Source organism: Stegodyphus dumicola, chromosome 1, assembly GCF_044657685.1.
Source record: "Stegodyphus dumicola isolate Sdum_Otavi_A_Nest chromosome 1, ASM4465768v1".
NCBI lineage: Eukaryota > Metazoa > Arthropoda > Arachnida > Araneae > Eresidae > Stegodyphus > Stegodyphus dumicola.
Window position 1 is genome coordinate 192,934,098 of NC_140768.1, and position 27,751 is coordinate 192,961,848.

The window sequence follows — 27,751 nt, forward strand, 5'->3', positions numbered from 1 at the left end:
TAAAAAAAGGTATCCTTGAAAACTTCGGCAGTTGAGGCATTCGGAAGTCAAAATATTCTTTCCAATACCCTTTCTGAGGTTTTTCTTCTCTTTTCTTTTCTTTAAAAGTTTCGAGCATCAACACTGCATTATGGAATTTGTGAATTGTCGGAAAGAATCCTTTGGGGCGTTAACATAGGTGATAATTTGGATCCAAATGCCTTTTTCGAAAGAAAGTAAAATTGTTGAAACATTATATTTTGAAAGTGAAATTAATACATTTTAATAAAATTATACAAATTCAATGACGTTCGACTTCACAAATATCCAATTCGAGTCTCTGAATGTGTAGAAGAATGTTTCTGATCTTAATCCTAAGATGTCTACTCTTTATTGCGTATTTGCTGAAGAGAATTAGACCATCGCGAGGTTTTATCAAATATTTACACTTCGTCAAACCGCAGTCACAGATGCAATGATATGCGATTCCTATCACCACATACGCAGAGATCCATAGGGCACGCGCCCCTGTCAGGGAAATGGCGGATAAAAGGCCGTGCCCTACTGATTCAGAATGTGGTCGTAGTGAAGTGACTCTTTGTAGGTTTGGGGGAAGAATTTGTGAAATATCCTGCCTTTCAAAGAAAATTCCCATTCTCGTTGCTACTTTGAGTCAATAATTGCATTTAAGATACAATTTATATGGGACTGGGCCCACGGAACTTGGATCACGACACTGCTGATGTTAGTTGTTCTGTAATAGAAAACTAAAGTCCTTATCACTTTTAAATTAAGTTAGATGAATGAAACTGTAGAGCGATTAGTCTTACTTCGGAATTGAAAATATGAAAAATGAATGATGCTCTCATTGCAATTCGAATTCCAACCTCCCAATGTTAGCCAGATGTACACTGTGGGGGGAAAAAGGGGGGGGAAGTTTTATATCTCCCGTTCTACTGGGCCGATTGACAAAATTCAAATTGCGTTTTTCATGTCTCAAAAGCGCGACTTAGGATATATATTAAATTGATATATAGCATTGTTCTAACATGGATATTTTGACACAAATCAGACATTTTCTGACATAGCATACCAATATTTTCCCATATTTCGATTCTACGATTCAAATTTTGCCTAGATATTAAATTTTGTAAAATTTGGTGAGAAATTTACGGAGAAATTAAAAAATTAATCTTGGCACAATTTTTTCAGTTTTCGCCAAGAAAAATTCACTTGGCGAACTTCTTAATATGTGGCAACCAATTTTCCTTTCTCTTCCTTTATGCCGGAGAGAAAAAAAGGCACCTCGTTCCTACCTTTTTACATAATGCATAGAAAAAAAAAAAAAAAAAAAGTCGCATTGTTTCTATTTCCAAATTATTTTAGAAAAAAAAAGTGTCTAAACCACATTTGATGTTTTGTCGCTTTCAATGAATATGCCAAATTTCAAAACTCACCAATATATAAATTCACGTATATCTTCGGAAATTTTGAGTAAAAAACTGTCATTTTTTGCAGGTATGCTTAGAAATACGTCTACTTTAAGATGACAGTAAAAACTTTAAAGATTATAATTCAAAAATGTTTTGAAAAATTTATAATTTTTTTTTAAATACAGATTTTAAAAATAAATCATAAAAAATGGGTGAATTTTATTTGGAATGAACCTAAATTTCGAAATGTGAAAGGAAGAATCAAATAAGTTTAATAAAAACAGAGAGATTAATAAATATATTCCAAACTCAATTAACATTGAGGAGCTAAAATTTTGAAGAGCTAATTGTTTAAAAACTACTCGTGCGATTTTTACAAAATTTGGTAGTTTGGCGTAATTTGAGTCGTAGAATCGAAATACGGGAAAAAATTGGTATGTTATTTCAGAAAAAGTCCGATTTTGTGTCAAAATACCTATATTAGAACAATGCTATATATAAATCTAAAGACATATCCTAAGTCACTCTTTCGAGACATGAAAATCGCAAGTTGAATTTCGTCAATCGGCCCAATAGAACGGGAGATATCGAACTGTCTCCCCCTCCCCCCGCAATGTACTTCCCATTTCTCCACGAATGCAAGTGGTAAGGCAGGAGAGAATTTTGTATACTCTCTCTCACTTAAAGGGCGATGGGAGGAGAAAGGAACCCAGTCTCCAAATCCGAGTTATGACCAACGAACATCAAACACATTTCAATTTGATGCCACTGTAGAGCAATTTTGAAGTTTTTTAGAGCCATAAAACATGAAGAATCTGAAGATTCGAACTGCGGACTTCCCGATTGTCTGTTGGACGTGTTTCCAATTTCACCATGAAAAGGAAGAGGAAAATTTCTTACAAAGTTATTAACATCAATTAGTGCTGCCATAGATTTTTTATAACCTACTCAATATGACTAATGCTCAGTTGTAAATTTCTGGCTACTCCTAGGAGTTTATTGTGATTGAGTTATCGGAATCACATGTCCGTTTACTTTTAATTTTATATAGACATCTGTGTTGGTAATCTCTGAAAAGCAAGCCATTGCTCTTTTAAGCATCAATTTGCCGGATTTTCAATGATAAACATTACTTAATGTGAACTTCAGTCCCAAATCATTCAAGAGGAAATAGACAGTTGCAGTGTATATGTTGCTAATTAATTTTATAAATTTTTATTGTCGTTTCCGATGCAAATAAAAGGATAAAGATTTTGGTGCAAATAAAAGGATTTTGTAGAGAAGCAGTTTATAAATGCTTATTCTTTTTGATGTGAATGAAAGGATAAAGAGAAAAAAAAACTTATATAGAGGAGATACATAATATTGGGCTTTTGTTGCTTATATAATTCTAATGCGATTTACTGCTCTCGAATAATTTCGGAAAATAAAAGATCGATTTTATTTTAAGTCCTTAATGTCTTGCTTTGGTTCATGTGTGATTAGAACAAATAACATCTGCCAACAGAGTTTAGAAGAGAGATATAGAAATATTAAGAAACTGCTTGAATGAAGTAATGAAGAAAATAAAGATGTTTCAAAAGAATTGCGTAATATTAATATTTGATCATAGAGCCTGTAGAAACTGCCAAACATTTCTCATGCAGGAAACATGAATAATCAACTGTGGCCATTGGCGGCATTCAAACCACAGATTTTCTAACACTCACAGGCGGATGATTACTCTCTTAAGAACGACTGCAAGGAAGAACGAGACGCAGATCAAGTCGAAATGGTTACAAATTTCATCACACTTTATTCGAACGCCTTTCTAGACACCATTAGGTTTTTTTTTTTTAACAGGAGGCACAGAAATTTCACTATACCCTTCCTTGTATTCGAATCACACATCATCCAGTTACTAGCTGGATGTCTTAATTGCTTATATCACGAGAGTATGAAGGGGGAAAATGCAACTCTCTTTTTTATTTTTTTTTTCCAATCTCCATTTAAAGAGGTGAATGGGAAAAGCCATGAAACTCAGTTGAGCGAATTCAGTCGGTGACGAGTTATCATCCACCACATTTTAGTTTGGACGTCACTGAAGAGTTTAATAGGTTTTTTGATACAAGAATCATAAAAAATTAGCGATGCCTTCACCGGGATGCGAAGATCTTTCAACTGCTGCAGAATGTGTTGACCACTTACATTGTGAGAGCACACGCTGGGTAAAGCGATAATTCCTTATAAACCGTGGTTTCAGGAGAAAAAGAAGAGAGTCAAATGAGATGTGCTTACGAAATATGACAATTTGGCTACAGACATCCTTTAATAAAAATATACGAAACTTGGCGAATTACTCAAAGATTTATGATAAAATATTAGCGGCATACCTTTATATGACCAAACGTAATGATCACATTATTAACTAAAAGTTATGAGGACCATATGCAAATTTTTCTAAAAGCAGTTATACACATGAGTTTTTCAAACGAAAGTTATGATATCTTTTGCATTATACAAGCGTTAATACAGAAGTATGGGTTTCACGTTCGTATTTCTGAAAAGCTAAAAATCTAAAATTCCACATCCTACGAAATGAAATATTTATGCAACCTCGTAAAAACCAATTACTTCGCTCCAGGTGAAAGAGGTTTTAGTAATAATACATTTTTTCCAGAATTAGTTTTTCATATTACAAAACTTTTCTTTCCGTTCCATTAGAAGTTTTCTTGAAGCACAAAAGATGAGTACCGAAATTACTAGATGGAACTTAAATTTCAACTGAATACTTTAGTTGAAATTAAAGCTCAATATCAATCATATTCATTGGACTGAATTATTTAAAGAATCGAAGCATAATAAACTAATTAAAAGATTTGTACACTGTTTACACATTACAAACTTATATTTAAAGAATTACACCACATTTACAAAATAACTTGACTGATTAGCATCTCTTACAGTCTGAGAACTTACTTTATTTTAAAGATTCTCAGAATGGACCCATTATAGTTTTTCAAAATTTAACAACTAATTTAATGAAACCATCAGTCTATGCCCAGTCATCGTAGGAAAACACTGCAGGACTCTTGTTCTTTCAGATTTCTTAACTATGCCAGATGAAATTTCTGGAAATGAAAAACAGCTCCAACAAAATAGACAGCTGTAAATAGCTCAAGGAGTAAAACAGAGTTAAGGTGAGTTTGCCTTAAGCAATTACGCTAAGAATTACTAAAATAACTTGCGCAGAGAAATTCAAAATAACAATCACCAAAGATGAAGCTTTCTAAAAAAAAAAACCATTTACTAACTCTGAACTAACTATTCAACTAACTGACTGACTATCACTCATAGCATCCTTTTTAGAAATGGATTGCTCAAAGGGAAAGGGCTTTCAGCATGTCCACATACTGTAAAAATCGTCAAAGCTAGTCAGGAATGTTTATGTCCGCATCTCTACTTGAGCTACCTTTCCAATTATACCATCATCTACTTGAGCTGCCTTTCCAATTTAGTTGATTCAGAATTTAAATATACAATACAATACCTGAAATAAACACAAATTCTTTAATTGGCCTCAAATTCAGAGAAAAATCAAATTCAGAATGAACAGAAGTGAAATTACTTACAACATATTCTAATTAAATAAAAAAGTAATTAAATAACAACAGTTAACGTGGTACTGGAAAAATACATTAAAACAAAATTATAAACAAAGAAATAAAAATAGTTATAAATATCTACAATATTTAGCTGAAGAGCCTTGTAGAAACATTAGATTTCTGTACAGATTTAATTTAATTTTAGATTAATTTCTGTGAATTTACACAAAAGAAACTTAATGAAAATATGAAATTTTTATTGTTCACAGTAATTCACGGTTTCAAATGTTAAAATTTTAAGTTGTATTGCCAGTGAATGTTTACAAAGAGCAATGTAATAAAGCATTATATGGAAAATGCGGCTTACACGTTTGTTTCATCGGCTATAAATTAGGAATATTTTTGCCTTGCAGATCCTTGGTGTCCAGAACTTCCAAGAATTAATTACGATTATAATGGACGAAAATATAAATATTACTACGCTATAGCAAGGAAGGATGAAACTGTAGACAATGTGCATTTGGTAAGATTTATATTGCATATTTAACAAAATCATTAACAATTATATTCGTTATGATTCATTGATAGTATAATTTACAAATGGGTAAAACTTGCACTGTGACTTGCAGGGGGTAGCAATCATGGCTATTTAACTCTAGACTCGGGGCATGCTTTTAGTCCAATCGCCCGTGAAGTAAGTGCTTTCCTACAAATAAGCTAGAGATCCGCGGTTCGATGCTTGCCGGTAAACTATGTCGTATCGAACCCTCGTCGATAGATGGCGCCATTGCAGTAACATTTGTTTGAAAACCTAATTAGCGAATCACCATAAACTGGTAACAACGCATGTGATGCAAAGTATTCCTTTAGAGCTTAGGTTTAGAACGACGGCAATACTGCCCTCTAGTGGACGCTGGAGCGTCAACACCTAAGTAACAGTATTCTGTGGTAAAGGATGGAGCCTTTCTTTGAGAGCGGTAGTAGGTCCAAGTGCAAATGGAGTCTGTTGTGTACCTAGTATTGCGAAACCGTGCCACGTTTCGCGAATTTTCTCCCTTTGATTAAATCTCTGCTACTAAAATTTATAAGATTTTGTGAAATTTGTACTGCTCCATCATTTCCTTGTGCTACATTTTGTGATTTAAAAAATTTTAATATACACTGAAGTGCCACTGAATTAGGGATAAACAGGGCTATGCAAATTTTATAGCGCTGCGTGGCATCTGTGCTCACGTGAGGAAGTTGTGGTAAATTCACATACAGCTAGTACTATGGTTGTTATTAACAGTCGTTTCAATTGCCAGTATGGGTAAAACTTCTGGGCAATTCAATTTCCAAAACATTCAGCGGGCTAAAGATTTTCAAGGTCGACAGTGTCAAGAGTATACCGAGAATACACGGACGGTGAGAAAAAGAACTAGCCATCGGGCAAATTGCAAAGGACAATTGACCTAGAACAAGCGTAGTGTGAGACGGCTCAGCCGTATTGTACATAGTCAACGAAGCCAAACATTAACTCAAATTACCACCCAGCTGAATCAGGGCGACAGTCGTACAGTTAGTGCAAATGTGGTGTTGAAAATATTTCACTTATTTGAATGAATTTTTGCACTAAGAATACTCGTTTAGCTTGGAAATAAATCTATATGTGAACAGCTTTTTCTTCGTAGTTAAAAACTGATAAGGAAAGAACCCGATTCATTGATGAACATTTACAATCTGTGATGAAGATTATTTCCCGTAATTTCTCTGCAAGGCTACAGAATTTAGCAGAATCTAAACACCATCAAGTGTCAAGCTGTAGTAAAAAATAAATAGTTTACCATTATTTACATATAAACATACTATGTATTTTTATTTATGCACTGAAGAAAAGTTTAACAAATAAGAGAAGGAAATTAGGTTGTTTTTATTTATTCTCAAGTTTTGAGCTACTTGTAAAAGTTGCTCTGAAAACTTAGGAAACTTCTATAATATGTTTATTTTTAAAGAAATTATTTAATGATTAATTAAATATGTTAAAGTTAATTGAAAGAAAGGTCAATCTAAGAATTAATATTTAGCTCTCAGTATGTTTGAATTATTAAGTATAACCAACAAAAATCTCTTACAGGTATCAAACTTTAGATTTTAAATAGAAAATAAATATAAATATGATTTTTTTCCTTTATGATATTATTATGTTATATTTTGATGAATGTTTAGTAAGCGAAAATTAAGTTTTGTATTTTGTTAGTAAAAGTTTTCGTTTTATAAAAAGCAAAACAAACAAAGAAATGAATAAATCTGGCCTGTCAATCATTCTTATATCGTGCATGCTACCCGCATACAATGAGTTTGAGACCACTGCTGCACTATATTTCTATCTGATATAATTCGTAATTACACAATAATTTTATCACTAAGGAGAAAAGAATTCGCATAGTTGCCGCGAAATATCAGATAACCGAGAAAGTTCGTGCGGTTTTCGTCATTCATCAAAAACGGCCTACAAAAAATCTTAAACACTCATTGTATTCTTCGAATAATTACCATTGGTTTCAATTACATGTTCCCAGCGAGAAACAAGCTTATAAGTGCACTTTTTGGAAGAATTCTTCTTTCTGGAGGCCAAAAACTGCGATACAGCCTTTGTGACATCGTCGCGTTTTTGGAACTGCTGTTCCCGCAGGTGGTTATCCATGGCCAAAAACAGGTACGATAGAGCACGATAGAGCGAAGTCCGCGGAATAGGATGTCTGAGGCAGAACTTTCCAGTTCAGTATTTTGATCACCTCTTTGGTCGCTTTTGCTGTATGAAGTCTGGCATTATCATATAGGATGAGAACTTCTCTTCTGTTAATCAGTGCTGGCTGCTTCTGGTGCACTGCAGGGGAAACATTTGCAACTGTGACGAGTAGGCCTCAGCTGTTATGTCTTCTTCCTCTTTCTAGGTATTCATAGTGGGATATGCCAGCGCTTGTCCACCAAACACACAGCATTACCTTATTTAAGTGAATGTCCAGCTTAGCGATGAGACCGAGCCAGAAGTCGACCAACGATGTTTCCTCTTCCGGTTATCATACGTGATCTATTTTTCATCACATGTCAAGATTTGATCCTGTAACGAGCCTTTATTATTGCGCGACAGCAATGACAAGCAGATGTTCAACCGCTGGAGATTATTTTCCTCGGACAGAACATTGTTTTCCTCGGACAGAACATGAGGAGCACACTTAGTTTCCATGTCATCCCAAGGTTATGAAAATGTGATCGAATGGTTTTGTCAGATACTCTAAACCTGTCAACAAGCTTCTGGCAGGTTTGATGAGGATTCTGGTTGATTTCCTTATGATTTGGAATTTGTCGAGTATGGATGGACGAGCAACACGCGGCTTGTCTTCAAGGCTCTCGTCTTTGGAAGAAAATCGGCTGAACTACTTTTGAGCAATACGTTCACTTACTGGCGTCTCTCCAAACGAGGACCATATTTTTTTCTAACCGCCTCTGCAGTTTTGTTTCCTAATTTGTCCTCGTAAATCAAAATAGGCTGAAAATCTCCTTCGCCAACAACATGTTCTTTCGAAGATTGCGCCTCCTACAAAACCGATAGTTAAATGTGCAATACATTGAACAACTCTCTACTGAATAAGGTGTGATAGGAAATTAGTAAAAGAAATAGCTAACCAGTTATTAGAATTCTATAGACACTGCATAAAAATAGTACAAATATCGCTTAGTAACGTATTTGCGACATGTTTTAACATGCAGTTTTGAAAAAAAAGTTACAGACAAATTTTTTGCTGAACTGTATTTGAATCTTTTCTTGCTTTGCTGAACTGTTCCCTTCCTGAGGAAACTTCAGGAAGAGAAAATTAATGATTAATGTTATTACCATTTTATTTATTTCATTTTTTAGATTAAAGTGGATACAGTAAGTCGAACCACAGTATCTTGGAGCGAAGAAAATGTTGTACCTTCTGAACCTGTTTTCATAGCGGAGCCGAATTCTGTTAATGAAGACTCTGGTAAGATACAGCGTGATGTATTATTTAAGAAAAGTATTAATTTCTTCTTCGAGTGAACAGAAGTATGTAATTAATACACAGTTAAATTTTTTTTCAAAAGTTTAGGAGCTGATATTACGGACTTCTGCATATTCCCGATATATACAGTGTTCGAAAATAGTGGCTACGTCTTTACTTCCTTAAACATTGAACACTTGATTTCCATTTTATATTAAACGGTTATACCTTATCTAACTGCACTCGCTTAACCTTCTCTGCTCTCAAGAATTAGGGATTATGATATTCAAGAAGCTGAGTGTTCTGGCCGACCTACTGATGTTGGTAAGGCCCGCTCGTGAGAACTTGTTGAAGAAGATGAGTATGAAACCACTCGAGAACTTGCTAAGGAGTTAGACGTTAGTGCCATGCCCATTAATCGCGCTATGCATGACATAAACTTGACGTACAAGTTCAATCGTTGGCTGCAGCTTGAGCTGAAGCAAGCAGATAAGGCAGACGTGTTCGTGCCTGCACTGATCTGCTCGAATATCAACGCAAGAACAAAATTCTGGACCGGATCGCCACTTGTGATGAAAGGTGGATTTACTTCAACAACACAGGCTGGAAAAGGGGTTTGGTCTGCGCCTGGTGAGCCCGTCGGCAGCGTAGCAAATCACAATTTGAATAACAAAAAGATCATGCTTTGTATCTGATAGGATTGCTGTGGTATTATCCATAAACGGTATCTAAAAAAGTGTAAAATCCTCGACATTAAGGTTACAGTGAGATGCTAGTTCGTGTTGACGCTGCTATCAAGGAAAAACGTCGAACTGCGTTCCAGCGCAAAAAGGTAATGTTCCACCAAGATAATGCAAGACAATGTGTCTGCATTTACCGGCTGGACTCTGTACGGATTCGAATTGGATCTATTGCCACATCCATCATATAGCCTCCAGATCACTCCTTCGGACATTTACCTTTTTTCACCTGCAGCTGCATCTAGCTGGTGCTACCCTGCATTCTGCACAGAATGTCCGAAATGAGGTTGATCTGTTTTTGGACTCGCGGCCACCAAATGTCTGTAAAACTACCCAAATTTTGGCAGAAAATCGTAGATTTGGATGGTGATTACTGCCTGCACTAATGGTACTGTTTTAATTTTGTTTTCCCCGTAACTTTATTAAGAACGTGTTTTGGCGGAAAACTTTCGTTACAACCAGATATTATTTATTTTATTAAATTTAAATACAAAAATTTGTTTGCTGTATGTTATTTATTTGAGCATGACTACACTACACAGAAAAATTAATTTTTGACATTTTAACATAAACGTCGTGCATTGCCCTGTGATCCTTTGCTTAATTTTGCTTCAATTAAAAATTCTTTTCATTTTTCTTTTCGTTTCCACTTTGCGCAGAGAAATAACTTTTTTAAGCTCCTTAAGTCTCCATGAAATTCGGATCTAGTTAGCCCATTTCTACTGAAGTTTTATCTCCTCCCTTCCCATACTCCTTATAAATCCAAACCGAAAACTAAACCTGAAACTTCTAAAGATTAATAGGAATAAGTTGACGAAAATAACAGAAATAAACCGAGTATAACATGCAACTAATTAGCACTCGAATATAATGTCAAAAGCACGAACGGAGAGCTAAGGTCCACGTGCCAAACCTTATAGCATTGCTCTGAAGCCAAACACCAAAAATAATCTAATTCATATAACATTCACATAACACATTCCTCACTTCAGTTCTTCCCCCAACTATTCATGCATAAATTGATGCTCCAAGAATATGATTTACAAACGATGTTTGGAGTAAAACAGTAGTTCAGAGATTGGTGGATTCGAGAATTAGTAATCATATTTGTATGCAATTTCATTCGGGATGAAGAATGGTGAATAATACACAGGAAAAAACTGTTGTACAAACGATAGATCGAGGCTGTATTAGAGGCATGCCAAACTCATTACCTCTAATGGGTAAAATAAATATCGTTTTACAATAGTGCAGCTTACAAGGAAGGCGAAAAATAAAATTTTTCATTCTTAGTGATGTATATAAAAAATGAATAAATGCATAAACTCTTATTTAGCACTGTAGTTCTTTAACAAAAAAAAAAAAAAAAAAAAAAAAGCATAAAAAAAAGTCCTGAAAGTAGATACTATATAGCTATAGTTTCTTTCTCGACAGCTGGCATCGTTTTTCTACAACTAGCTTTCGAATGTCTAGAGACATGAGAGACTAATACAATACAAAAATGCGGCTGTCTAAGGGCCATGCAAGCAAGTATTTATAAAAGTCCAGGATGCCCAAATTTTTAATTTACTTACTTTGAATTCACTGAAAGTTTTCCATCAAAAATAGACATAAAATGAAGTTTGCCTTAGAGTTTGTAATTAATTCCAACTGTAAAAGATCTGGCACGTTCTTAACATCGGTTGAGAAAATATTTTTGTAAGGAGACCATCTTAAGAATTTTTTTCAACACCCGAGATAGTATACAAGGTGTGACACACACACACAAAAAAAAAAAAAAAAAAAAAAAAAAGAGAGACTGGTCTAATAAATCATTGTAGTTATATAATCAGCTATCCCTGACATTATCAGACATGCCATATACATGATATGTATATGACAGATAGGGCCGTGTGAGCAGGTGCATTTTCCTGGTACAACAGCCATCCATTACACTAAAACTGACTTTTTTAAAAATTTTTCACAAAGTCTTTTTAGTACTTCAATGTAGTAGTGTGGATTAACAATCTGACCACTGGAACCCATTCAATCATGACGAAGAGCGCCCAGCACGTTCATCATCTTCCGCACTGTCACTTTTCCCTGAAAACCGCTTATACCATTCAAACACACGTGCATGAGACAAAGTTTCATCTCTATAAATCTCAGTTAACATTTGAAATGTTTTCTCCGTGGCTGATATCTTAAGTTTCACAAGGAACTTTATGTTGATTAGCTGTTCAGTTTTTACATTAGACATTTTTAGGCAGAATGCAGTTGCACATGTTCACTCAATGACGCAGTACTCCCCGCTGGCGTGGTTCGAAACTGGACGCATGGATAGAGGAGGTGTGTGGCATGACATACCAAAACAGTTGTTGCCAACTCCACTGTTTTCAAGCTACACACATCTCGTTTTTTTTGTTTTTTTTTTTGGGGGGGGTCACACCTCGTTTATGCCTCAGTTATGGAGTGAAATTCTAGTTTTTGTTAACATATTATTATTATTATGTAATTCTTGCTAGTTTCTCGGGGTAAACCGAGACTTCAGAAAAATGAGTCATGGCCCTCGAGTCTGACATGCCTGATCTACTTTATATGAAATCGTTATAATCTAAATACGTTTCTTTGTTTTCAATTTTAGGTGTTATATTAGCCTCTCTTCTATACAAAGATGACGAAACCAAAGTTTCCATGTTAGTTTTAAATGCGAAAACAATGAAAGAAATTGGAAGAGTTACCTTCGCTACGAATGCGTCTGTACCTGGTGACTTTCATGGGACTTTTATATCTAAAGCTTAATTTTTCCCCCTACGTTTTAAATCAAAAGTGACAGTTTTTCGTTTTTTTCACATTTCTGATGTGTACCAACTATGGAGAAAAGTACATTTGCTGAATTTATGTAATAAGTGTTCAAATTTTATGAATTTATACAAGATTTTGAAAATGCTTACATGTTTTCTGATTGTAATTTTATTTAAATTTTATTAAAGTAGTTTTGATATATGTATTGATTGCCTAATTATGTGTCTTTAAATATGTTTTATAATACGAATAATGACATCTGTAAATTTCTAAAGCACATAAAACCTATGTGTTGCATACTTACGGCAGTGCGTATCACTACGGGAAGAAAACCATTTTTGAGAGAATAACGAATGAACGCTTAAGGCTGTCTATTAAAATTCACTTTAGGAGCATTGCGGGCAAAAATCATTAGTTCAAAAGACAAGCATTTTAAAAAATCAAAGAAGAAAATAAATTAAAATCTCTAGATTCCCAGGGATTTCGAGTTAATTTTTTAAAAAAATATTATATAAAAGTCGAGTCTTCCGTATTCTTTTCTTTTAAGAACTTTATTACAGCGAAAATATTTTTGTGAGAAATAAAGTTTTAAATAATTATCGTAGAGGTGGCTATTGGGCGTCTCTGAGTTACGAATTTCTGAGTTCCGGATGAGTACAGGCTGTTTATCATAAGAAAAGCTCTCGCCAGTTAATCTGCAGCTGTCTGTTGCCTTAGAAACGAACCTTGACCCATTTTCCGTAGGGCTGTCCTGAAGACGAAGGATTAAGTCTCTTACCCTCAGCCAACAGTCGCCAAAAACAAAATAACAATAAAGCAACCCTTGGTTCGTCCCTATTTAAAATATACTAGCCCGGTTTCTATAGCGACCGCCACCGCCAGACACTGGCGGGAGCTGTTCTCGTAGACAGATAGATAGAGGCGGAAACCAAAGTGGGACGGTCAGTGAGTGAAACAGAAAACGAATGTAATACTCGAGAATTATTTAATATTATACACAATTTTAGACTAGTTAAAAATAATTTAGAAGTTCATTCGGAGCTCAAATGTATGGCATTAAGGAGCTTCGTGAATTTGTAATAAATCTGACGGCGGCTCTGACAGATGTAAACTGGCCTTATGTAAATCTGTCAGAGCCGCTCGTAGCGAGTCGCTCGTCCGTGCGTTTCGAATTGAGTGAACGGACTTGTACTCTGATAGATTGTTTACACCAATCAGAGTGGACTGACAACTCGCCTCCGTTTGTTTACGAAATGGATACCGACGTGGCAGCTGCAGGAAGGAATATGCATTGAACATACATAGATGTTCTTTGGCTGCAGTGCTTGAAGTCTGGGAAGCAGTTTCAAACGAATTAATTTCTGCTCTTGCGAAGGGAAAAAAAAAGAAGAAAAGGAAATGGGTACGTGACTGGGTAGCTTGCGATGAATTAGGAGTATCAAATGAACTATTAAATGAATTTCGGACGAGAATGTCCAAAGTTACAAAAACGTTATTGCATATCAGATAGAAGAATTTAAACGAAACTCAGTTTGAGAGAAGTTATTTAGCCAACTGCGGTTACTGAAATTCAAATTAACGAAGTTTTTCTACTATATACAACTGTTTATTTACATCTAATTAATCATTTACAAAATAATGTAAAAGTAATAATGTGTTTTATTATTTATTAACCTTCCAGCGGGCGCGCGTATGTGTGACATACACTAGATTTTAATTTCGCATATTTTTCTTAGACCAGAAGGCGCTATGACCGCGTGTTCTTGGCTATTCTCTCCTCTTCGTTCGCCCTTCTTTCAGTCGTCTGCTGGATTTCGAGGGGTTAATGCGAGTCTGCAGATTTACTATTTGTATTCCAGAAATACGCGCGACTGTTGAAGTAAGTTTTTGCTATATCTAATTTCCTTTTTTATTATAGAAAATCTTTATTCCTTTGCATCTAAATCTTATAATTTTGTATAATTTGTGTGCATAATTACTTTTAATGATAAAATAGAAGCACTGTATGCGTCACATACGCGCGACCATGAAATAATATTTTTGTTCTTTTCTTTTCAGTTATGGCGAATAAAAGTAAAATACTCGACATGAATGATCTTGAGATTATAAGAAATATGCTTTTATGTGACAGTGATGACGATGAGGACATTATTTTAGATGAAAGCATTACAGATGAAGAAGAGCGAATTTCAGAAAAAGGTGATTCAGAATCGGAGATAAGTGCAGAGGGCAATTCTGAAGAGGGAAATAATGATGATAATTCTTCCGAAATATATATAGTTCATAAAACAGAAAAGTCATCGATTCTTGGACATGGCATAAAAAGAAAACTAAACGAGCGCCTCGTAACATGTGTGTTCATGTTTCTGGAGTCATCGGTGAAGCTAAATATCTAACAGATATTTTGGATATATGGAAATGCCTCTTTACTGATAGTTTGATAGAAATCATCGCTGAAGATACGAATAAGTTTATTTCTTCTGTGAAGTATAATTATTCTCGTATAAGGAACAGCAGAGAAACGAATGCGCAGAAATAAACTTTTTTGGGCTTACTTATCTTAGCTGATATTTATCATGGTAACAGAGCTCTGTAATCTTGAGGAACTGTGGAGAATGGAGGAATTTAAAGTAGTAATGAACTTGAAGAGAGTTTTGTTTTTACTGAGAGTTTTGTTTTTACTAAGAGCTTTACTGTTTGATGACATAAACACAAGAGCAGAACGAAGAGAAGTCGACCGGTTGGCTCCAATAAGAAACATTTTTGAAAAGTTTGTCTCTAATTGCCAGAAGTGCTATTCACTTAGAGAGAATGTCACAACCGATGAGAAATTAGAAGGATTTTGAGGAAGATGTGGTGTCATTCAATACATTCCCCCCCAAAAAAAACCGAACAAATATGGCATAAAAATTTATGCCATGGTAGACGCTCGTATGTTTTACACATACAATATGGACATTTATGCTGGAGCGCAGCCAGATTGTCTTTTTACGTAAGCAACAAACCACAAGATGTTGTAAAAAGGTTGACAGAACCTATTGATAACACTGGAAGAAATGTAACCACAGACAACTGGTTTTCAAGTTTTGAGTTAGTACGAGAAATAGATGAAAAAAATTATCATTTGTAGGTACTTTGAAAAACAATAAACCTCAAATTCCGGATCAGTTCAAGCTGGCGAAAACTCGGGAACCCAATACGAGTCTTTTTGGATTTAGAAAAAATATGACACTTCTCTCCTATGTACCCAAACGTTATAGAAACGTCATATTGATTTCAAATCTTCATGATGACGTAGCAATAGATGAAAATACCAAAGACCAAAAAAAGCTTGAGATTATCACATTTTACAATCGTACCAAAGGAGGTGTGGACTCTTGTAGTTTTCTCCTATATGCTGAATATAGCAGCAATCAACAGCTACATAATTCATTCAAAGAATAATAGTGAAAAATTACTTAGAAGATAATATCTGCGAAAGCTAGCAAATGCTCTTGTGAAAAAAAACGTTGAAAGAAGAATCCCTAACTCTCTTCAAAGTGAGCTGAAATTTAAATTGTTGAAACGAAAAGCAGAATTAGCTGTTGTTGAAGAAATGACTTCAGGGAAAAAAAGATGCAAACCCTACCAAAATGACAAGCATACTGGAATTACGAGGTTCATCAGTGAGATTTGTTTAAAATTCATTTGTCTAGAGCACTTTAAACATATTTGTTCAGACTGTACCGATGCAATGAAAAGACTATGAAATTGATTTGTTATGTAATATTTAATGATTAAAAATTACTGATTAAAAATATAAAAGTTCAATTGAAATATTGGCAGTTTAATTTTGTTTTACTTTCAAGTTAGTTTGATAAGTCTTTAGTCCATTTTATATTGTTTTTTTTTTCTTTATACTTATTTTATTTTCCTTAATTTAAAGTTAATATTGTTTAACTCAATTGTACTTATTAACATTTAACTATTTACAAGCTAATTTTAATATATTTGCTCTGGAAAATTTATTTTTTATAATAGCGTATCTAAGAAATACGCGCGACTTTTCTTGTTGGTTCAGAAGGCGCGCCCGCTGGAAGGTTAATAGAGAGAATATATTTATTCATCCAGAATCCACAGAATCAATAGCTCTCTGTGCATGTAATTAATTATGCAGAGTTCTGACTGGAACTGTGTTATTTCTAGAGAAGAATGCAAAATTAACACATAAAATATTTATTCAAAGCAACGGCAGAAGTAAAATATATAATATCTACCTAATTATTCAGAAAATCTTAAATAAATAAGTAGCAAAAAACTTAGGAGCATTACATATATTACCACAGGTAAAAGAATATGTATATTATGACATAGTTCCAACAGGAAGATATTTATCTCAAATTCTTACTTTTGGATCCTACTTAAATTGTGCTTCTGGACAACACACAAAGTGATATCAACAAAATTAATAAAGGTTAAATATAGTGATTATATTTTACTTTTAAAATGCTAAAACGGATAGTTTAAGAAGATTAGAATTCTTCTAGCATAATTTGTATAAGCCTTAATACACCTTCAGTACACTCACACATCCAAGCTGAACATGTTTCACATCCAAGCTGAATTGTAACGAATTCTAGCCCAGAATGCTTTTATACAAAGCAAGAAATTTAAATATCCACAATAAAACAGATCTATTTATTTTTTTCATAATTCCATTTTTATTTTTATAGTTTATAATATCATATATTTATTGCATCATCATGTAGGATGCTTGTAGAAAAACGAATATAAGCTCACATAATTATAGAAGTATGCAACATCTTAATGAAGCAGTGAAGTATTCCCTAAAACTCTTCATAAGATGCGTATGCATTAAAAAGTGCCATGGTTTGGCTTTCGCTTTACATCTCGGCATTATAGAACTCACTGTCACGACGTCCCTGCGAACGCTGCTCGGACTAAATGCCCGGATAGATTTTTCAACAGGTTCAAAGTAGAAACGGAAGCGCTGACTCATCTCCCCTACGTTTCTACTCCGACGAAGTGAGCGTTTACACTGTCAAAGTAATCGTAACGAGCGACTCGCTCCGAGCCGCTCTGACAAGTGTAAACTGACGATGTTACTTTTAGAAAATTTCGAGAGTACGTAAAATTTGAGGACAACAAATGTGCGTCTTGCCTGCCTTGGAACGAGCATGCAGGGGAATTACGATAATTTTAAAGTAGCAGAAAAACATTCTGAGTCACTATACCGCAGATCGAAATTTCATGAGTATTTCAAAACTGCGATAGCTAAACATTTATAAAAAAGTATCGGAATACTTAAAATTTGAAAAAAAGTACTTTTTACAGTATCAAGTTTGAGAAAACAAAGACAACATAAAACTTCGCGTTTTCTTCGATGCATCATCACATGCTGAAGGCAAATTGCCGTTGCGTTTTCTTCGATGCATCATCACATGCTGAAGGCAAATTGCCGTTGAAAGATATTTTAGAATCAGACGTTTCTAACCAATAAAGCCTATGTTTAGTTTTTAATCAATTTTAAAAAGGCAATCAGTCTTAGTTTTTCCATCACGGAAGTTCGTCGACGTTATGGTTCATACTGATATGAAGTTTGACCAACCTGAATGATCGCATTGCTCGTGCATACTCTGGTTGTGTGAGCAGTAGCATATCCAACTAGAACTCTGATTCAAATTCCAACAATAACGCAGTTTGTGTCCTGCTTCTAAAAACAAAATAGTCTATACAAAATAAATTACTTCACAGTACAAACTGAAAACTGATCTCATAAAGGCAATGACAGTGACTGATGTAGAAGAAGGATCAGATTTCTAAGTTTGGATATTGACTTCTCAGAAACCTTAATACATATTAGCATTTTTCACTGGTGGTTGAATTTTTCAGTTTAACTGCCGAAAAATAATAATCAGAAATACTTTAATAATTCCTCCAGATGTAGCAATATCGGCATTATATGCAGAGAAAAAGCTTTCTTAAGTCTTAGTTATACAACCATGTAAAAAGGTTTCGACGTTTAAAAAATAAATAAGTAAATAAAATAAATAACTGCAGAACTTCTTTTTGCATTCTAAGAAGATGCGATCTGACACCATCCGCGGGTCAAAACAACGTTAACCTATAAGGAATGTACTTCAGCGAAAGATGACTTTCCCCTCCTAGACGTTAAGATTGAAAAGTTTTTCCTTCATTATTTTCTGGAATTTAAAAAAAAATTCACCCGCTTTTTCCGTGAAATGACTCATTTGAAAGCGTTAAAATATTTTGGGTCCTCTTAGAAAGAGTGATTTTATACTGAATGAAATAAGTGTATTGCAAATTATTATTTGGCACTTAGTGCTGCATACTTATTTACAGGCAGAAATGTGACTATATAGTCTCCATTTCTTCTAGGTACATTTGACATCATTCTTTAACACGTAATCGTAGGCTATCAGACTTGCACTTCCTTAGCTTTCAACCTAGTAATTGGGAAGAATTATCGGTGATGAATGTCGATTTTGAATCAATGATACGCATCTTTTAAACGTCATTTAAATTTGGGGGGGGGGAAAGAAAGAAATTCTTTAGGATATTCGTTTGGTGCATTCCTTAAGCTATATGGTGTTTCTTTCTGAAATTCTAAAGTATATTTCGAAAAGTTCGTCAACTTGTAGAGAACCACTTATTTACTACATTAATGTTGGTTCCTCGTGCGACTGTCAGAAGTAAAACAACTGTACGCAGTGGCAGTAGTTAAAATTCTCGCCACCCGGGGCATTTGCTGCCTGGGGCGATCCTGCAATTGATATATAAACAAAATGTTTCAAAAAATATCAAACGACATGCAGAGATATAAATTAAAATTTTATGTTTATTTTTTATGGAAAACTTTAATTCCAACAATTTAAAATTATATTATTATTTTCCTTATCCAAACTATCCATGACATTGTAGAAGTCTATTTGATTACTCCTTTTGCCTTATATGCAAAATATGCATTTGCAGTTCTTGAATGCTTCTTAAATGATTTTTATTTATAAAACGCTTCTCATAACTAGAGAAATATACAGAAATGGAGAGGAAAGTTCGCATTTACAGTATTTGAAACTTGGCTCTGGAAATCGTATTTTATAATAAACTGCAAAAATTCAAAAGAACTGCCTTTCCACATTTCTGTTTCGATTTCCCTTACAGGAGGGAAAATCAAACTGTGAAATACTTCTTTCTGAAAGAGAAATCCTTCCGTATCAATGTTTTAAACTTAACAAAATGCAAAAGTTGTGCTTATAAATCAGTCTCCTCTATTTGCGGCGTCTAAACTAACAAACAAAAAAACTGTTAAGTACTTACAAGGGACCTAAAAACTTGGCTTAAACTTTCTGAATCTGCTGACGACCGACACCTTTTTATAATACTTACCTGGAGCGGATTGGCAACTGTAGGTCCTTCTCTAGCAAAATAGCGGTATCCGAAACCGTAACTTGTAACGAACCTTCATTTCTGTAAATAAATTTATGTTTTTATTACGCTTATGAAGAGTATTTTTCTTGCCACATAACACGACTCGGTAGAGTTCATTTAGTGAAAGTGAATGATTGTAGTAGTATGACAATTTTGGCGTTCGTGAAACGACAGTATTTGTAAAAAGATCATCAAATCGAGGAAAGTGGAAAGACGTTCTTTCAGTGGATTGTCGACAAGATATACGAACACCATCAACAAAGAGAATCCAGAGGATATTATCAAAATTTGAAATTTTAAAGAAGAAATTTGAAGAGCTGCAAAGCTTGGGTAGCCAAGTAATAGATATGATGTTAGAAGCTAACAAATCGGATGAGGAGCTTTAAAAACAAAAGTAAGTCCGTCGAACAGTATTTAAGTAATTATATTTAGATCTTTTTTAGAAAAAATTTAGTTTTAGTTTAATTTAATTAAATAATTTTTGACAAAATAAAATGAAGAAGGTGATCTTGATAGTAAAGCAGATTGTTCTGATAGCGTAAGTATTTCGCCAAAACGGAAGTTTAAATTTCTGCAAATTGAGTTAAAGAAATGTGATAAAAATATTAGAGAATGGTTGCCATTTTGGTCCTTATTTAAAAACATACATGAAATGTTTCTGCTGTAACCAAAGAAATTGGTACCCTAAAAAGATTCGTAGCAACAGCAGGAAACTATTCTCATGGGTTTAAACTTTTACATATGCCTTCTCGTCCCTCTCTAAAACTATCCACATATGACGGTAGACCTCCTCGCAAATATATGAGACACAGTTTTCTATAGTTTCTATAGTATAGGAAGCGAATGGACGGGATGTCAGCTAAGGCCTGTCATCTCATCGCTTCTGTGAGAACAGACGCAACATATATCCTTCTGACTCTTCCGAAAACCAATAGCTAGATTTCGAAGCTCTGTCTCGCGCTTTGGAGAAAAATGTTTAAAAGACTACAGCAGAGTTGTAGTCTTAAAACAAGTTAAAATCCCGTTGACAAAACGCGTTGACAAACGTTGTTAGAAACGCGGGAAGTCCCTGCAGTACTTCATTTTTCGATGGCATCTGATCAGAAAATACGGAAGGCTCTACGAATGGCGGATGTCAAGGACTTAAAAAGCGCTCTGGTGTGCGCTATGAAATTCGAGGTAGCCCAGCAAGCAACTCGCATAGATCGTCACCCGATCAGAGCTGCTCAAATCCAGGAGCCAGTGGATGAAATGGCTGCTCGTCTAGATCATTTAACCGTCAAGTCAATGCCTTGACACGAAATAGAAGTAACAACAAACTGAACTTAAAGTACGGTATTGAAGGCCAAATACGGAGGAATTGCAGAACGCCCCAGGCCACGGAAAATAAAACTATTTCCCAGCAAGTCCGCAGGAAACAAATTAGTGGCCATCTCGCGGAGCAGAGTTTCAAAGATAATGAGAAGCCCCATTTTAAAGCGCTACAGATTTCTCCACTGAGTGGCGGCAGTAATCGACTATTCATCAATGGGAATATCAATAGATTTCCTTGCAATATGACCATCGACACGGGAGCCAATTTTACCATCACTCGGGAAGACTTTCTTCTACAATTTTAAGGTAAACTCATTTGGACGCCTGTGTTATCTTCACACCGTGTATGGTGAAAAAATCGAAATTGATGGGAAGTTAAACATAAGCATGATATTTGGAAGTGTCGTTTACCATCACACGGCATATGTAGCAGATCGTACAGATCCTTGCATATTCAGATTGGACTTTCTAAGGAAATTAGACTTTACAATTTTCCCTTGGATTTAGAAAACAACAAAACGCATTCAGCCTCTGAAGACAAAACTATCCGTCATCGGAAGCGATCATCACTTCGAAACGCCGACACTTTGTCTTGACCTTGCTCAGAAAGCTGCCGATATTGTACCAGGGTCGAAGAAAAACATGAGTTGCTGAATCCGGTCGCTGGAGAAGTTACCACTTCGACATCGGCTAATCGAGACCCATGGAGTGATGAAGAATTCAGGAAAGACCAATTGGAAGACAGCGACATTAAACCCATAATTGAGTTAATGAAATCTTCAAACAGGAGACCTACCTGGCAGGACATTTCGATGTACAGTCCAACGACAAAATACTGGGCTCTCGGGAATTCACTCCTTATTCGAAACGGCGTCTTGTACCGAAAGTTCGAATTGTATGATGGAAAGGCACTCCGATGGCAGCTGATATTTCCAGGATTCCAGATTCCGGACGTTTTCGAAGAACTACCTAGCAGCCCTACAGCCCTTCGAATAATGAAGACTTTGTAGGGAGTTAGAGAGCGTTTCTACTGGAGTAAATCAGAGTATTACGTGCAAAAGTGGTGCCAATCTTGCGATGCATGTGCAGGTCGGAAAGGAACAAAGAAACGCAGCCGAGAGAAGCTACAACGTTAGAATGTCTTTTGAACGTATTACCTTTGATATGCTGGGACCTCTGACACGAAATGATGATGGCAACAAATACATCCTCGATGTCATTGATCACTTCACCTGTAGAGACATTAGGATTTTTTTTTGAAAGCAGGAGAGATGAAAAATTTGCAACGCCTTCGCCGGGGATCAAACCGCGGACCTCTGGAATACGCACCCATCGTGCAAACCACCACACCACGAAGGCTCGCTAAGAAGGAGAGAGAAATACTTAATATACTCCCTTTTATAGGGCGACTGGGGTTTCTAGGGGACCTAATCGCCAAATCCTGGCTGTGGAGAATCATCATCCACGACCCTTTTAGTTCGGACGCCACTGTAGAGACATTAGGAATATTTTTTGGAAGCAGGAGAGATGGAAAATTAGCAACGCCAACCGCGGACCTCTGGGATACATACCCAGCGTGCTGACCACCACACCACGAAGGCTCGCTAAGAAGGCGGGAGAAATACTTTATACACGAAGTGGCCTGAAGCGTATTCTATTCCTGATGAAAAGGCTGTCACGGTAGCAGAGGTAATACAGGATACTGGATTGGATTTCCAGATTCGGGAATGCCTCTTCCGTTACATTCCGATCAAAGATGAAATTATACCTCGCCTGTAATTAAATAATTCTGCTAGCTACTCGGCATCGAGAAAACCCAAACGACACCTTTACATCTCCAGTCAGATGGTATGGTAGGGAAGTTTAATCGAACCCTCCTTAATAACCTCTCGCTGGTGGTTTCGAGAAACCAAAAGGACTGGGTGAAGAAATTACCACTGTTCTTACTGGCTTATCGCCGTGCTGTCCTCGAGACTACCGGCTACTCCCCATCGCAGAGGTTGTTCGATCGGGACCTTCGTCTGCTTGTGATCTATTGTTTGGTCGCCCTTTCATCACCTGAGGTGTACATCCAAGATCTCCAGGCACGGTTTGAAGTGATGTACAATTTGCACGAGAGCGAGTGAATTTAGCGACAAAGAAAATAAAATCCAGATATGACATGATAGCTACAAGACATCGACTCAACGAAGGTGACGACACAGCTTAGTTGTGGAATCCGATTTGAAGGACTCTAGTTTAAACTGCAGTCATCTTGGGATGGTCCTTAGACAATCCTAAACAGGCTGAATGACGTCGTTATTCGGATCCGAAGTCACTGAATTCTAAGCCTAAAATGGTTCAATACGATAGGCTAACCCCTTACTATGGCCACACTACGCAGTCTCCATAGTGTATATAATGTAAGTAATATAAGACTATGACCTTATTTGTTTCTAAATTTGTAAGTTTATGTACTCAGTTATTAATTTAGTAATTGATTTGTTATTTCCTGAAATTATTGTTTCAGTATTACACTAATTTTTCTTAGTTGTAAGTATGGCTTCCTGTCCAAGGGTTTGTACTGTCTGGGACATGCAATCCTTAAGAGAAAGGCGATGTTACGAATTTTGTACATAGATAGCTAATTTTAGTGCAGTTATATCATATACACACACACACACACACACACATATATATATATATATATATATATACATAATAATTTATTTCCTAAACCGTATTGATTAATTGATTATATTATCTCCTAAGTTTAATTAAAGTAGAATTATTTTAAAAGTGTGCATCCATACTGGTAAGTTATATTTTGAAAGATGTTTTGAAGTAATTTGAAAGCAAAATGTTAATAATGTTTTAACGGGGACTGGAGTTAAATCATCACGAAGAATAATATTACAATTGTAAAAGTAAAAATTAAAACATGTAATTATTGTCATTGATCGGAAATTAGTTGACTTTTCAAGGGGAACAAACCAACTCCCGTTCAATGATCAATAATTGATAGAAATACGTAAATATGAAAGTGTTTCGTCTTTACTCGAGTTATAAATTAAAGCCAAACCGGCAATTCTAGTCAGGCCAAATATTTCCGCGAATAGTTGTTACTCAAAGAACTGATTCTCATGAAGCATTTTAGTCAATTCAATTTGGAGTAAAAATCAATTACTGTAGAGAAATCTTGTAAAACTCGAGTAATCGTCCCCGACACTATCATCTTTATGTATTTGAGTACCATATTATTTGTAGAAATTAAACATTGGAAATTGTCATTATGAAATCGAAATCAAAGTAAAGTTGAAATAAACATAGAAGATTATAAAAAAGATAAATAATGCAAACTTTGCAAAAACAAATCAAAGAGAACATAAAAATAATATAAAAATAATATAAAAATAAAATAGAAAATAATATAAATAAGATCAGTGAATGTACATGAAGATATAAAGGCCAGAAAGGTATTAAGTAACTTACTGGGCTTACATTCCAGCACCTCGATCTGTAATATCTTTTTATTTGTCAAAGAATTTAACTTCCAAAAAAATCTACAACCACAAGAGTTAAATTACTACAAACACACCTACAGATTTATTGATGACCTTATTACAATTAATAATTTTGGTAAAATTGAAAACTCCGACATTTATCCGAATTGTCTTAAACTTAATAAAACTAATAATTCACAAAATAGCATAGACTTTCTAGATCTTCAAATCATTAACTACAAAAAAATTTTACTTTTTGACAAAACAAGAAACTTCAATTTCAATACTAACAAATTAATAAATTGGAACTCCAACATATCCAAAAAAGTAATTAACAATACTATAATTAATCAAATACAACGAATTAAAACTATATGCACAGATACAATAGATTTACAACGCGAAATTTTGATCCTTATCAAAATTCTCAAAAATAATCTAATTCCCTTTCAATTTATCAACCATTACCTTAAAAGAGCAGGCGTTAAATACTCACTCTAAATCATTTAACTGATAGGGATATGATAATTTATTCCTAAACCTGAGAAGGCGGTATAAGTTGGATGACTGTCAGTTGAAAGATTTGTATATAGTGTAATTACTCAATTGTATATATTGTAAAAAGCTAATTGTCTTCGGACATATACTGTTACTATACTGTTACTAAAAAAATGGGCCTATTTCCTGCCTTTAGACTGTCTACTAGCTCTTGGAATAGCGAAAATGCCTTTTTCCTTTCTTAAATTCTTAATCATTGCGACACGACAATTAGCCAGAAATTAATTAATTTCCATTCACTAGTATTTTTAAAAAAATCTTAACAGACGGTCTCTCTCAGATAAGAACTCCACAAAATACATCCCTCAAGAATTCCAAGTCCCACCCACTACCATAAATTTCTTCTCCCAAGTCTTGCCGACTGATATAATTCAAAGCCCCTACTGCCGCTAAGAATTTTCGGACACCCTACACTTCTGAGTCAGACACGAAGAGAACACACTGCCAACTCCCCACTAGAAAGAATGTAAGTTACTTAATACCTTTCTGGCCTTTATATCTTCATGTACATTCACTGATCTTATTTATATTATTTTCTATTTTATTTTTATATTATTTTTATATTATTTTTATGTATTCGCACTAAATGGATTTAAGTTCATACAACATTATATATATACATAGATATAGAATTCTCCTTAGACTCAAAGCATGAAAGCACGGATAATTTAAAATTGGTTTATTTAATAGAAAGAAATAAAAATAAGAAAAAGTAAATTAAGTAAAGATGAAGTTAACGGTATGCAGGATTAACATAATGATGCACAGACAGTCCTTTACATAAAGTTCCTCCGGCATTGATAGAATAAGCGTTCCCAGCTTTAAATAGTATGATCATCTAAAGTCATCACAGTTAAAGGCATAACAGCAAAACTCTTGAAGAGGACAGAGCCGTCTGCTCACGTCCACGTCTGCCGGTTATCTCTCGCCTTCTGGGATGATTCTTACTGCGCTGGGATATACTGATGACGTCATAATCCTGGTATTCTAATTCAGCATCGGGCATCGGTGATTTCCCACAGCTTCGGCCAGCCTGAAGAGGCATCGTCCTCGATGTCTGTTGAATGACTACCACTATCATGTACCTGCAAAGAGAATAAAAAAGAAAAAAGAGTATCAGGTCCTTAGGTTTTGAGCTGATACAAACATCAAATCAATTTGACCATGGCTTCATATGGTCAGCTGTAGTAGATGTCAAATTCGGTCCTTCATTGCATCCTACTTTCTCGACTTCATATCTGTCATTTGGTCTTACAGCTATGATTTTATACGGTCCATGAAACTTAGATCGTAGTTTCAAACCAGTCCCATATTGAGTTCGCTGAATGGCTACCAAGTCGCCAATCTTGTATAGTTTCGGTTTCTTACGTTTTTTGTTGAATTGCTTTCGATTCTCTTCTTGTATCTTCAAAATGTTGTTTTTCGCATCTTCTCTCATTTCATCACGTTCTTGTATCAATTGCTTTAAATATTCTTCATTCAATATTTCACTAATTCTCAAATCTTCTTTATTCTTCATTTTCGTGCCTATGAGAAGCTCAAACGGTGAATATTTCGTACTTCTCGTAGTTGTACTGTTGATTATCCTCTGGACATCTGGAACATACTTAAACCATTTCGTTGAATCTTCATGTGATAATTTTGACAAAACAGGAATCAAAATTCTATGTATTCGTTCAATCTATCCGTTACCTCTTGGAATACCGGTAGTAATTTTGACATGTTCTATACCTTCTTCAGTACAATAAGCTGAAAATTCTTTCGATGTAAAGGCACTACCTCGATCTGAAATGATTCTGGCTGGATTTCCAAATACAGTCTGTTGTTGCTTCAATTTTGAAATAACTTCTTGCGTAGTTGGTGATTTCACTGGATAGAACCAAGTAAATTTCGTAAAAGCGTCGACTACAGTTAGAATGTGTTGGTATCTCTTGTTCGTCGATGGAAGAGGTCCAATAAAGTCGATATGGTACGTACTCAAAGGAACGTTTTCTTTCGGTACAGGATGAAGAAATCCTTGTGCTTTTCCTTGCTTCTTGTTGTACAGTATACATTCTATACAGTTAGCAATTACTTTTTCAACTTTGCATTTCAGTTTAGGAATATAGAATTCTTGCTCAACAGCATTCACAGTTTTATCTACAGCAAAGTGACCCTTTCTATGTACCTTCTTGTATGATTTCATTCTGTAAGGATTCTGGCACTACTATAAGATCTTTACCATTTTCAAATTTGTACAAAATATCATTTCTCACGAAGAATCCATTTTCTTCTCCCTTCTCAACTAAATTCTTGATCAGTTTCACATGTTCATCTTCATTCTGTTGTTGTACTAACCGAATCTTCTCAGTTACATCGGATGTGTATGATGTTAAAATTAGAGAGCATTTCTACTTAGAGCATCAGCATGTTTCATTTGGCTTC

General features: G+C 35.1%; 1 protein-coding gene across 3 annotated transcripts in view; it reads left to right on the forward strand.

Annotated features, from left to right (window-relative positions):
• Positions 1-16,328, forward strand: part of LOC118193732 (carotenoid-cleaving dioxygenase, mitochondrial-like) — a 93,955-nt gene extending 77,627 nt beyond the window's left edge. For 2 of the 3 annotated variants that reach the window (XM_085824301.1, XM_085824309.1), the window contains 3 exons: positions 5,410-5,519; positions 8,895-9,003; positions 12,364-12,729. In XM_085824301.1, the coding sequence (XP_085680427.1) occupies positions 5,410-5,519; positions 8,895-9,003; positions 12,364-12,521 (377 nt within the window). In that variant the 3' untranslated portion in view covers positions 12,522-12,729. Of the gene's footprint in view, positions 1-5,409; positions 5,520-8,894; positions 9,004-12,363; positions 12,730-14,260; positions 14,404-14,582 lie in introns of those variants that run through there. The other variant, XR_015043131.1, reaches the window with a different exon arrangement.
• Positions 16,329-27,751: the final 11,423 nt, after the last annotated feature.